The sequence below is a fragment of the Typopeltis vanoorti genome, unplaced genomic scaffold, assembly GCF_054136105.1.
Source record: "Typopeltis vanoorti isolate ZY-2024b unplaced genomic scaffold, IOZ_Tvanoo_1.0 HiC_scaffold_102, whole genome shotgun sequence".
NCBI classification, from domain to species: domain Eukaryota; kingdom Metazoa; phylum Arthropoda; class Arachnida; order Uropygi; family Thelyphonidae; genus Typopeltis; species Typopeltis vanoorti.
In genome coordinates, this window is record NW_028327892.1 from 15,905 (window position 1) to 30,668 (window position 14,764).

The 14,764-nt window shown below is 38.2% G+C and overlaps 1 protein-coding gene across 1 annotated transcript; it reads right to left on the minus strand.

The window, feature by feature from the left end:
• Positions 1-12,730: 12,730 nt before the first annotated feature.
• Positions 12,731-13,702, minus strand: LOC150092252 (beta-1,3-galactosyltransferase 5-like). The gene has a single exon (XM_090415184.1). It carries the CDS (start codon positions 13,700-13,702, stop codon positions 12,731-12,733), a length of 972 nt encoding a protein of 323 aa, XP_090271310.1.
• Between the last annotated feature and the right edge of the window lie 1,062 nt (positions 13,703-14,764).

The window sequence follows — 14,764 nt, forward strand, 5'->3', positions numbered from 1 at the left end:
TCATGATAAAAATGTTTATATTTGGATTGTTTTGCAATTTGGAATGGCGTTCTGCATTTCGTGAAATATCAAGGTAAGACTTTGTTTAGATGCAATTTAATTTCTATCGCTTTCTTTAGCCTACGCTTGATATTGCTGGCAGTCCTTTGCGGTTGAGGGATATTCTACAAAAATTTCTGCTGGTCTTTAGACCTGCCGGATTTTTATTAACGCAATTAAAACGATATGAGCGTACCTGACCTAGTCGTATTCACTGATTTGCTCGATAAAGAGCCGGCTCTTGTACTTATTGATAAACTCCAAAAGAAGTTCAAGCTGACATGGCCTACTAGTATGATTGACCCCGACATCATTATCGAGTCACTCGATAAAAGGCTAGCACTCACGTTTATTAAAAAACTTCTCAAAAAGTTTGAATGGGATTGGCCAGGCTATTTAAACTTTTATTCCTCACCTGAAGTCGACGTTGAGGAAAATGAAGACTCTCCTCAAATGGAGGAAAAACTCAATCTAGTTGTCTCTACCTCTAATCCTTCCGATCAAGGAGAAATCCACGCTCGTAAGAAGAGAAAAACTCTCGCTGCTGAGCCAACAAATTTTGTTGGTATGGACGAGGATGTTCCCATTTCAAATCCCTCTGCTTCCCCCAACGAAAACATACCACCGATTATCCTAAGGGAAAAGCAGAGATGGACAACACTCAGAACCATCATGGCTAATTTACAAATAAGTTATATAATTTATACATCTGCTAAAAATGTAGACGAATGTATCAGAATTCAGCCCACCACGGTGGCTGATTATAGAAATCTTGTGTTATTAATTGACAATTGACAATTGACATTTATGTCTTTAGGGGTGATGCTTTTCATATTCCCCGCTATCTGTTTTGGTTGCAGTGAAGGTAAAATTTATGAGCAGATTGCTCGCCCTGGATGGGCATGGAGATTATGCATCACTAAAGGAGGCCAATATAGCTTTTGGTCTTCTATATTTGAATATGTCCGTTGGATCGTATGCTGTAACTTGTTGAACCAAATCGTTGGGATGTGTGGACGTCTTTAGGAAAAACTTGGTGGCTAAGGATCGTAGAAAAGAGAAAATATAGGGAATATTTGTGTCTCTGTGGAGTTGAATGTTTCTAACATACCACGGGGCGTTCAAAATCATTCTCAGGCACTTGTTCTGCACTCGCTGTATTTTGATGATGTTAGCATTAGAGGTGTGGGTCCAGGCCGGAGAGGCATAGGTGATTATAGGACGAATTGTCATCTGGTATAGTTGTAATTTGATTCTGTTGCTGAGCTTGCTATTTCTATTAATTAGCGGATAGATCTGTGCTATGGCTTTAGATGCCTTTGTGCATGCAGACTTGGTGTGCTGATTGAAAGATAGCTTTTTGTCGAGAATTACACCCAGGTAATTTGTTTCTGACTGCCAGGGAATTTTAGTATTGAATAGTAACAAATCTCCTTGTGTTATTAATAGAGACGTGTGGATATTTTGATTATTCGCTATCTTGGGTTTATTTTGGTGTGTATGTCGTACAGCATCAGTCTATACAAGTATTGACTTCATGTTGTGGTTAAGCCTACTCTTGTTACATGTGGAAACGATATAAATCTCAAATCTCATTTTATTAATTTATTATTTTATTAAAATTGAATGGCAGATTAGTGTAGGATATTTCAAATTCTTTACAACCGAAGGAAAAATGTCGAGTCTTCTAAGTAATAGGGCTACGAGAGCATATTAAGGAAAAAAAATCGATGATTGAATAAATGCTCATTATTATATTAAAATAACATTTGTAAACATCTTTACCAGAAAGAAAAAAGATCGTTTCAGCATCAGCACATCAGAATTATGAGATTCACTTAATACAATTAGATGATATAATTAATATAATTACATGTAGTCATATTGCATTACACGATACTGTTTCGTACACGACTAAGTGATATTCGGGTTTGAGGCTACATTGTGATTGGTCAATGAATTTAGAGCTCGTGTAAACGTGGTTCTTTTAATCTGTTTTATTGTGTGTTTTTTTGTTCTCTTAGAAAATTAATATTTTATAGTATATTAGTGTAGATTTTCGTATTTTTAGTGTATTTAGTGTTTTATAGAATATTTTTGTTAAGATATTGCTATAATAAATATAGTTCAAAACGGGGTTATAAACGTGCAAGAAACGTACTACTGACAAGAACAGCAAAGAACATGAAGACTTGCCCTGCTAAGCAGGTTAATGACAGGAATGGGTTTTGTAATGGAAATGTTGACAAGGAGAGAACAATTTCGGATTTGTGTTCTCCCGGTTCGGACCTTAAACGTGGACAAAGATGTCTACATGTATAAGGCATGCAGAATAGAGATCTGTACGTTATCCAACTGCGTTATGCACACTGCAGATAAGAGTATACAAAAGAACATGCAGATAGATTATTACACTATCAGTTCAAAGGTATCCGGACACCTACTCGAAACTGTAATCAGACTTTCCCAGTGACACACTTTCCAGTAGTGAACATTAATAAGGGGTGGGTCCACCCTTTGCTTCTATCACAGCTCTAACTCTGACAAGGAGGCTTTCTACCTGGTATCGGAACGTCTCTGGAGGAATGGCAGCCCATTATTCCTGAAGAGCTGTAGCCAGAGCAGTTCTTGATGTGGGTCGTTGCGATCTGGAGCGAAGTCGGCGTTCTAATTCATCCCAAAGGTGTTCTGTGGGATTCAGCTTAGGGCTCTGTGGCCGGCCAGTCCATTTCTGAAACGTTATTGGCCACAAATCATTCCTTTGTTTCATTGTCTGTATCATGCTGATACAGGCATTAGTCATCACCGAATTGATCTTCTACCGTAGCAATATGCAACGAATCAAAATGTCCTTTTACCCTTTCGCATTTAGATTTCGGTGTAGTGTCAACAGAAAGCCAAATCCATTCCATGAACCCCCCCCCACACACACACACAGTAAAGCCACCTTCTCTAAATTTCACTGTTGGCATTACACATGCTTGCAGGAATCGTTCTCCAGGCATTCGCCACACCCGGACCCTCCTATTGGACTGCCACATGGTAATGCGTGATTCATCACTCCAAATCACACGTTTCCAGTTATCCACTGTTATTACATCTATCCTCTCTCTCTCTCTCTCTCATGTACGTAAACAGCTTACTCTCATTCACAATTTACCCTGTTCACAGCATCTCTTGTGATAGCTCTCCATTTTTTCTGCTTATTTCACAAACCAGGTAGCGCTGGATAACTCCGTCATCTTCAACCATGCTTTATTCATTGATCTCTATACTATCATTTAATGAGAGGAGGACAATCTGTAACTTTCAATTTGCCAAAAATGCAGTCTTGGCTTTTCCCCTCTCAATAAAAGTCTCAACTCACGTACGGTTACCCTTACTATACATAAATCACCAAACAGCATCAAATCTCTCTCTCTGCTTGGACTAACATTTACCTCTCACCTCTCTTGGAATAAACGCATCACATCAATAGCTTTCTCAACCTGCTCCCAACTCACTTAGCTACTAACCCTATTTTCAAGTCATCCGATATCATTTACAGCACACCCTCAACTCTCCTATCCTCTCTATCCTTCCTTAAAATAATGTACCCTTTACACTCGATGCCAGTTAGTATGTCCGATTCTGATAGCCAGGTCTCATTAATGCCTACAATCTGAGGTTCCAACATATTGCCCAAGGCAACGAATTTTACCTCTATGTTTCTGATACTCCTAGCATTCATGTACAGATATACATTATCTGATCCAAAGTATCTGGATATCCCTCTGTAATTCGTAAAATGACGTCTAAGTGTCACTACGACCTCACTTATCGGTATAAAAGGAGGCACAGAACTGTGCGTTGTTCAATGATAAGAAGCACGAGCAGAATAGGTAGGTGAAGGGAGCTAAGTGACTTCGAACGTGGACTAGTCATTGGTTGCCCAAGGTGCAGTCCATCCACTCTGATTGTACAGTGAATGACCAGAGAGAAAGCTGGCTATCCCATTGTAGAGGATGGCAGGTAGACAAACGGAAGATAGTTCACAAAGCAGGCTTCAATGTCCGGTAAATATGCAGAGTGGCTTCCCACTTTCCACTGAACGTTTCCATGGCATTTGTCCAGTGGTGTGCGATTCAGGCTAAGAGATAAAGGTGTGTTTAGATTGATGGATCCATTAAGGACGCTGATTAAATGGTGAGTTTTTAGGTAGTGGAGAAGTTGACTGTTAATAGTTTTATCTATTGTTTTGGAGAGGATTTAAATCTGGAAATTGGAGATCGATAGGTAGCTGGAAATCTTGCCTTTATCTCCTTTTTTGGAATAGGTTAGATATATGCTTCCTTCTATGTGTTGGAATAAGTTCCCGCTGAGTATACGCCTTAGCTCTGGAGCACAACGTCTGAGTATTTTTAGTGAGATTCCATCGCAATGCAAGAACTAATAGTGTCCAGGTTTTCTTGTACTTTTCTTGCGTCACCGTTTACCTCCCTTTTGTTGAAACGCAATAAGGACACATCTAGTGCTCAGTCACTGGCATGGAAGGAGACGATTTGCTTTCGTAATCAATCCAAGAGTTTTGGAGGAAAAGAGTGATGCCAGGAGGTCAACTTTATCTTTGGTTTCTGTAACAGCGATACAGAAACCAGAGTTATGTAGTTTGTTGATACCACCAGGATGAGAGAAGGGTATGCATCGTTGAACAGAAGTTGAGTCCGATGGACTTTGCAAGGGACTGGAATGAGGCATGCCTTCAATTTGGAAGGGCAGCGAGTTTTCTCATCCTGATGTATTAAATAACCCCCCCCCCCAAAAAAAATATATATTTATTTATACACTCCCATTGCATGCGATAGTGATTATTACACTTATATGTTATGTAGTTTGTTGACTGTGGTCTTGTTATCTGATATGTTGTTCTGGTTACTCTGTAGGTTGGACTGAAGTAATGTTTCAGCATGACTGTTTAACTTCATAAGTGTTTCACCTTAAATATTTTGTGTACTGTCCTTGCTGCCCGTATGAGCGTGGGCTGTTCTCTTTATTCCCAGAAGAACATCAGTTTTACCATTTTATTTTGCAACCATTGTAACCTATTGAGTTTGTAGTCTGCGCAGAATACGTGTGATTGCGTATCTTAAAATGTTTTCACATAATGCTTTGTAGATTAATATTTTTATGTATGTAGGAGCAAAGTCTTTTAATCGATATAGTTTGCTTGCTGTTATCCTGAGTTTGTTGTGTAGGTATGGCTATTCCAACTTTCATTGGCATCGAAGTGAAGTCCGAGATAGCGTGTTGTTTTCGGCTGTGTATGGTTGTAATTTTAGGTTCTGCGCTTTGTGTATAGGAGGATGGATGTAGATCTAATAATAATAAATATAATAATAGTATTATCAATTAATTAATGTTATTTCTCCTGATTCTCGTTTCTCCACAACCTAATGACTGATGGAATAGCAATGTACTTTACTAGGAAATAACTATAGAACAATATGATTTCTTACTGTTGTTCTTGTCGGATAATTGTATTATGAGATGTCAGTACAGCAATTATTAAGATGGATTTTACTAAGATTTGGTATTTGAAACTTTTACAAGAAAATGTCGAACCATTCTAGGTTTCAGTTCAGCTATATTCGGGACAACAAAGAAATAAAGTGTCCAAATTATGTATTACATACACGTAGCTCTCTGACTTACTGGAACTCATATTGAACTAAAATTTTATGTTGGCTTTATTAGTTGACCAGATATTTGTAAAATATAGAAGAATTGTCTAGAAGTTTCATCAGCATTACTGTCTGCTTCTTCAGGACATGTGGAACGGCACATGGAACTAACGTTTGCTAATAAAAAAGAAGAATGGAGTAACACACTCAAATAAATTAAAATGGCGCGTAACATCATAAGCATGGAACATGGTGTATCAGTCATTGTTTATTGAGCGCGTTATATAGTTTTTGGCGAAATTAAATTCTGATAGCTGAGCGAACTTTGGCTTTTCCAGATGTCTTTCCGAATCATTCCTTGATTTTTGTTTAGATTTTCTCCAGAGCTGAGAACAACAGGGGCTTCTTTGAAGTTTCAACATCGAAAATCCTGTTCTATATAGGGCATGGAGCTTTTATCCCAATCGATGGTGTGGTTAGAGATTGAGAAGTGATGGAATAATCCTGAAGTATCTGTTCTGTTGTTATCCAGTCTCCAACATGTTCTTTTATTCGAATTTATAGGCTTCTCGATGTTTGCTCTAATTTAATCCTGTAAATTAAATTAGAGCAAACATCGAGAAGTTCGGTGATCAGACGTTCGTAATCATGTTCGGTGTCAACAAATAACTCCTTATTTGTTGACACCGAGCCTGCATAAGGGACGATGTATATTGCGCTACAGGAGGTTATTGCTGTGGAGGGTTTCTATGAAGAATCTTTTTGATTATATTTCTTGGGTAATCGTTGTTTACTAGGGTTTGAGATATGAGAGTGAGTTCATCAAGGAGGTCTTTTTCTTCTGAGATAAAGTTGGTCACTCTATTCTTAAGCATATATATATATTATGCTGAGTTTTTGCCAACATGGTGAGTCGATTTGAAGGTAACGTCCAGTGTGTGTTGGTTTTCGATAGATTGTAAGCTGGATTTGTCCATCCTCTTGTTTCTTTTCAAGCTGTAGCGTGTACTGTATTTTTAGTGGAAGGAATCTCTTTTTGTAAGAAATTCAATTAAGGTTGTTTCTGTGCCTCTCCAAATTATGAAAACATCATATACATATCTCCACCAAACCAACGGCTTTGGTCAGCTTCTAGTTTTCAGCTTCTAGTTTTTCCATGAACAGGTCAGCGCATGGAGGTAATCAGGGACTGCCCATGACTAAACCATCAAGTTGTTCATATAATGTGTCATTCACTTTGGAAAAATTAGATTTGAGGTAACGACGAAAAAGCTGAGCTGTGTCATGTGGATACAGATTGTCTAGGATATGGATTACTTCTTCCAGGGATTTTTTAATGGAGAAGAAATTCTAGGAGAATTTCTTCCGTCGACGATCGGGCAGAGTGGAACTCCATTTTGTGCACTTTGTGCATATAAGTGGCGTCAGTGGGTGTAGAGATTTCAGACTTCGTTGTAAGTCTAAAGACCAACTTATCATGTTCCGTAATATGTTATTAATCTCTTTTTGATTTTTTAAAGTTGGACTGTAATCTAATATGCGATAGATTGACTTGTCTAAAACTGAATTTTTTTATATAATCTTTGGTGTTCGTGATGACCATCGAGTTGACATTGTTTGTCTTTAGGATGATTATATCTTTGTTCTTCTTTAGGTTTGAGAGAGCTCGCTTTTCGAGAGGAGTTTTAGTGATTTTGAAGTTGAAAGGATGATAGCGCTTTTTTAATCGGATATCATTTGCTGCTGTTTCCGGGAATGAAGAAAGTGTCTTTTCTGTTGCTAATAAAATCATTCTTTGGAATGTGATCTGGAGTGAAGTTCAAACCTTTCTTTAGTATGTGGGCTTGGTTTTGATAATGTATGGTCACAAAGATTGAAAATAACTTTTTCATCAGGGAGTCTTGGTAGTGAGTTGTATTTTCTTTCATAAAGTCCATCGAATTTTTTAATTTGAGATTTTTTAATGGTTAGAAAAACCTTGTCAAAACTGTTTTGTACCATGCGGTCAAGAAATTTTACTAGAATTCAGTAGAAGTTGTCTGTACAAGACATTATATGCACCGTTCAGTTTTCGCTCCAACTGGATCAACCTAAAGTTACAACATTTTTATACAGAAGTTTAGAAATGCCAATAATTCCCCTCTGATTCTGACTGGATGAAATTTTACAGGTAAGATGTATATTAAAGTTTCAATTTCAGTCTGACTAGTATGTTACTGTGACAAAATTTGATAGAACTAAATTTGTTCTCTACAGATAAATCGCTATCTGCACAATGAAGCGGTATGTACACTTACGTAATATGTTCTAAAATGCGAGAAAATAATTATTACGTTTCAGTGACCACTTCCACATGTTGTCTCTATTTGAGTAACGTTCTATATTGTTATCGAAAGCTGTTAAACAATAGTACGCAAGAAAATTACTTTTTCGATCAATTATGAAAGAATCACCGATAAATTTTCGGTGAATTGTTTTTTCGATGAATTGGCGTTCGATGATTTATTTATTTAATGAATTGCCTTTCGATGAATTGCCATCCGTTAAATTATCGTTCGATGAATTGTTTATTGGGAGGAATGGCTTTTTCGATGAATTGCATTCGCTAAACTGTTTCTGTTGAATTTTCATGGAAGCAGTCACCAGTCTACGGAACCTGCTTGACCACCGTTTAAAGTGAAATGGAAGTTGTGCTAGGCTTTGTAATTTATTAATGACGGGTGTATTAGTTAATAATTAATTAACTATTGTTAATAATAATTAATAATAAATTGTGGGTAAACCCTTCCCAGCAAAGCCATTACCTCTGCGAAATGAAGGAAGACAGAAACTGATTCTCTCCTCTGGAGACGAAATACAGCTTCAGACCTCCAATAAGTACTTGATCTTTATTTGCACCCTTTCTTTAAAAGAAGGTTTAACGCCAAAAGAAATTCATTCGAAGTTCATAAAAGTGTATGGGAACTCTTGTCCTTCGTTTTCGACAATTAAGAAATGGGCTGCCGAGTTTAAAATTGGTCAGCCTTGAAGATGATCCACGTGAAGCACGTTCAAAAAGTGTAACAACACCAGAAATCATTGACCACGTGCACGATATGGTATTGGATGACCGGCGAGTCAAAGTGCTTGAAATTGCTGAGATTATAGGCATTTCAAACGAACGTGTAGGATATATTTTGCATGAAGAATTGCAAATGAAAAAGCTTTGCGCAAGATGGGTGGCGCGCCGGCTCACAGCAAATCAAAAACGCACTCGCATGAAAATCTCTGAACAGTGCATGGAGCGTTTTAACAAGAATAAAAATGATTTTGTGCGTCGATTTATTACTATGGATTTATTTATTTATTTATTCTTATGGCAAAAGGAATACAGAACAGCTACAGGTCAATGTCCACTCTGGAAAGCCAATCCAGGGCCTCATCCGTCACCTTGTGGATATCCTGTAGGCCACTACCGTGAAATTGGCGTCTTGGACAGTCGTTTACAATATGAGCAATCGTCTGAGCCACGGGAGAACAATCAAAATAAAGGTCAAACAGCCTATATTTATGTAGAAGGTAGCCACATCTGCCCTAGTTAGTTCTGATCCTGTTGAGAGATGACCAAATCTTCCTGAGAAAAACCAGGCTGCGGAGCACAGGGATCTTCTACCGGGGAAGCCGTTTGTTTAAAGATTATTGGATAAGTATTTTCTCCACATATCAGGTGTTGATGGCAGGGTAGTTGAAGAGAGTTTGTCTATGGGCCAGAAAGGGTTTCATGATTTTAGGGTAAGCCTAGGTGGATTACCCTGAAATCAGGGTCTGGTGTAGGGGAAGGAGTGGGTTGCTCATTGCTTTATTCAATTCTTTAATCGAGTCCCTAAACTCTACCATGCGCACAATTAGTGTGCATGGTAGAGTTTATCTTGGTGTCTATAATGTTAATGTGTGCACTTCTTTACCAGACAGGGACACAATGTTCTGCTGCAGAGAATACCAGGGCTAGTGGACGACGTTAGGACTTCTGCACCACAACCTCAGATTGTGGAGCAGAAGTCCTAAAAATAAAATGATATTGTTTCTCGTTTTAATTTCATTGGACAGGTTGTTGATGTGCTTTTTATAGGTTAGGTTTCTGTCCAGACTCACTCCAAGGTATTTCGGATGAGACTTGTGTTCTATCATTTTTTCCACAGAAAGAAAGGTTGAGATGTTGATTCGCCTCTGCATTGTTCAGGTTAAATACTGTGGCCACCGTTTTTGTTGGATCTGGCTTCAAGTACCACTGCTTGAAGTAGTTTCCCAGGATGTTCAGGTCTATGTTCAAGGTTGATTTTAGGTTGGCAAAGGAGGCAGATTAATGTAGGATCGCTAGGTCATCAGTGTACATATACCGGCTTGAACTGGTATGTGGTACACGTCATACACGTAGATGTTGAAGAGTAAAGGAGACAATACATAGCCTTGTGGGAGACTGTTGTGAAGGAAGCTGGGCCTGTTCTTTTTTTCACCAATATGGACCCGGTGCTGTTGAAGAGAATGGATTCAAAGAGCTGGAAAGTGTTTTGCACCTTATAATATTCTCTAGCTTTAGGAGGAGGTCCCTAATCCAGACTGTGTCATAAGCTGATGTTATGACAATGAAACAGGCTCCAGGTTTAAGTTTCTTCTGGAAGCCTGCTTCAATTTGTGTTGGCAGGGCCAGGACCTGGTCAAACAACTTCTTCCCGGTCTGAAGCCAGCTTGTTCAATCGGGAGTGCTCTTTCGATGAGTGGTGAAATTCCTTTAAGGAGAATTCTTTGGATGAAACTTGGATTCATCATTACACACCAGAATCCAAACAGCAGTCAAAACAGTGAACAGAAGCCGGTTGTTCAACTCCAGAGAAGACAAAGTCGGTTCCATCAGCAGAAAGGTCATGGCATGTGTTTTGGGATGATAAAGGCGTTTTGTTTATTAATTATCTTGAGAAGGGTAAAACAATAACCGGGGAATATTTTTCCGATTCTTTAATAACCAGACTAGATGACAAAATTCGTGAGAAAAGACCCGTTTTATAGAAGAAAAAAAAATCATCTTTCATCAGGACAATGCACTTGCCCACAAAGGTGTGTTGGCAATGGGAAAATTAAGGGATCTGCACTATAAATTGTTGGAGTATCCCCCCTATTCCTTAGATTTGGCAACCCCCTGATTCCTATCTCTTCTGAAAATTAAAACTCTTCCTCACTGGTCAGCGTTTTTCTTCGAATCAAGAGGTGATTGCAGCTGTGGAGGAGTATTTTGCAAATCTTACTGTGAACCACTACAGCGACGGCATAAAGTCGCTGGAGCATCGCGCATCGTTGGTCCTAAGGGAGATTATGTTGAAAAATAAAAACAATTTTGAAATTATAAATTCGTTTTTTCATTATTAGGCCGAGAACATTTCAGACCCCCCTCGTACGTTGTATACTGTATTGCAAATTATGCAACTGAAATTTTTATGTGGATATTATTTAGGTTTCTCCTGGGGGGGGGGCACAGTTTGGCAAACACTAAGCTTCAACAGTGCGAATAATAGGAATAGGAAACATACGTTGGCCCATCCGTTGTCTTAACGTTCAGTCATTCAGATTTTTTATTATCAGCAGAAATTCTAATCCAACTAAGTCAGGATAACTAGACACTCTAAAGTATAGGATGGCGGGGAAAAGTACTCAATAACTACAACGATATATGTTATGGAGTAAACGAGTTTATTAACAAAGAAATAGATGTTTACACACATGATGATAAGTACATCCAGAACTATCAGTGGAATCGTATAGGTAATCGTATAGGTAATAAATGTATTCTTGTTGGAATACATCCTATGCAAATGCAGGGTGTTCAGATCCAACACATTCTCGAAGTAGCGTTCGCTATTCAAAGTCACAGTTACACCACCCTCTTCAATGAAGTGGAGCCCAATTATACAATGGTGGAAACAGCACACCAAACTGCGTGCAGTTTCACGCTGTGAAGAGCACATGTGCTCTTCACAGCACGTGTGCGCTGCACGCACGGCCAATTGCTGTTAAACACTGGATGACGTACGAAAAGGCACCCAGCTCCTTAAGAATTCTCTGTGGTGACCACCTCGGTATCCCAAGTTTTACCGCTGTTCGGCGTTCACTGCGTTTCGAAGACTGTAATATTCCCAGTACGTCAGAATCTCTCGATTAAGGCATTGATTACATATTATTGCTTGGGGCACGCTTACGGAAGTGACGACAGACTACTCACCAACATGTCGCAGGGTTGGACCATTTGTTCTACCAACTCCGAACTAACGGAAATAATGCTCAACAATAAACTTCACTTCTTCCAACATCAACAAATTAATGGGCATGTAGTCGAACGGCATATCTCATAGCGTGTACTGAAGGGGGGGGTGGAAGTTCAACACTGCTTATTTTATTTATTATTATTATCATTATTATTTATTTATTATTTTTTTTTTTTGCGATATACCGTACAAGTGGAGTCACCCTGCTAACAGTTATACAGTAAGAAGAACTGATTGTGGTTCAGATATTATTGATAGCCATGTTCAGAAGGGAGAGTGTCGGATTGCGCTGGAAAATAGCACATGACCCCCCCTCCCACACACACACACAATCTTTGAATAATCAGATAGCATTTGAAATCAACAGCGGGTATGAAGCTATTGATGAACTTGTCCAAACGCATAGAATGAGACTTTAACAAATAATTTAATAATTACGAATTAAACACTTGGATTACAAGGAAAAAAAGCAATTTTTTTGATTACACCTCAAAAGAAATATTCTGATCCTTAGAGAAGGAAACATAATCATAGCTCACGAATATTAATTAAACATGCTATAGAGCTGTTTACCTATTACCTAAACAACGTATATTACAATTTAATATTACTAAAACAAAAAGACGATACACCATGGAAGGTGTGTCAAAATTGTTCCAGTTGGAATCCACATTATAGTAGAAGAATCTCTTTGAGAAACGACCCATTGCCGACGGGCAATGAATCGTTTTTCAGATACTACTGGGGAATACTACTGTTGTCACATTTAGTATTCTCCAATAACTTCCAGTGTTTTCTAATTCCTACTGGGTCAAACTGCTTCATGCAAATAAAATTCCTAAACTTGCAAGGATCAAACGGGCTGTTCACTTGAATTACTGGATTATCTACTCTACTGATGTTTGCCTTTTCTGCAACAAGTCCGGTCAGGTAGACGTCCTCACTAGGATGGTAAGGGACAACACGACTAGTTTCTAAAAGGGGCCGAATTGCGTCATTGGTGATTATGTAAATGAGTCCACTGGTGTAATCTGGATAGATTGTTTGGTTGTATTCCTCATAAGATACAAACCATTTAGCCTTTGGGGTTCTTACTGGGTGGTCATTTGTACGTAAATGACCCATGATCATCTTGGAAAAATTCATTTTCTTCACAGTATCTATTAATTTGTTCGCATTAATAAAGTTGTCGTCATCTGTTTTCACGAGGAACTTGACATGCGGACAAAACTCACTAACCCACTTCATCATGGCAACTGCTTTCAATGACAAGTTCGTGTACGTATCAAGGAAAGTGGCTTGCAGAATGTCTTGGTGTTTGTCGTTTTCTGTAATAATCTGCTTTTCAATATCCTTATGGGTAGATGTTCCAAGTAAGAATAACACATTGGCTCCTTTGGATTTCACATAACCACCCCAACTGTCCCGAATCGCGTTTCTGGCATCGAAATGAGAAGTTCCACTGAATACTACGGTCATAATTAAAAGATCTCTTCCGTGATCTTTGCATACTTCAGAATGATTGATACGAAGAGTGTAGGAATGCATATCGATCTTCTTGGTTTTCTTTCTCTCAACAATTAAATCTTTCGATCCGTGATGCTCGTAATCCAATAACGGTTGAATTTTGTTAGGAAAATCTGCGTCTTCGGCATTTTTAGAGTTCCGTATGTGATTGAGAATCTCTGAATGATACAATCCTAGAACCATCAGACACGCAATGAATTGAAATACTAGCAGAAAGGAAAATATCTTCGCATAAATCGACTGAGAAGTCGGTAGCAAACACCTAGAAGAAATCGAAAAAAGTGTTATCAGCTACTATTATTCTTTTCATAAAATTAAGGAATACACTTTTGTTTTCTTATTTGGTTTTTATTAGCTGAATCTGTACTCCATTAATAATATGGAAACAATTATTTGAATTAAAAAAAATAACTTTCCACCCTAATGTCGTAGGATGTTGTAAACACGAAAATTAGTAGATAAACAGTAAACACTAACAAAGGCGACAACCAGCATGCAGTTATACATCATTATATCATTACACATGTTTTTATAAACATGTGTAATGGTGCGTTATATTGTTGAGCACGTTGTCCGTGTTTATGCATTGATATCACGTGTTTGGCTAACGATGGCCGGGATGTATTCTGACAAGTTGATATTTGGGTTTATATTTAGATGTTTTTGATCCAATATCATTTGTAAGGATTCCCAAATGTTTCTCTCAATTATGTTATAACAACTGTATAATAACTTAGACTTATTCCATAACACTTGATGTCTCACTGTCGAGGCGTCCTGTCGGTCAGCTGAAGTGAGTACATATGATGACAAAGCTCGGGACTCACGTCTTTGTTTTTCAATATCTCGGATGTTTTCTTCAATTCGTTGCTGGATAGATTTTTCTGTCTGTTCATAGTTCAAGACGCATTCTAGAGAAAATACGGTCATTATAGCGATTTTGAAGAAAGATATTTTTAAAAAAATTAGAGTTCTTTAACTAGGTCACCCTTGTTAGTAATCAGACAATGTGCTCCTGTGTCTAGTATGGAAAAAAATTCCCAATTTGTGAGGTCCATAACAATGGAAAGAGGCATGTACATCTGACCGTGTATGTGTAGGCTTTCTAAATCTAGGGACTTATAATTTATCCGTTTCCTTAATTATTCGAAGTTCCAGAAATGAGAATGCACCACATAATTCTTATTCATAAGTGAATTTTATGTTATGATTTGCGATTCAGGTACTTGAAAATTGGAATCTGGA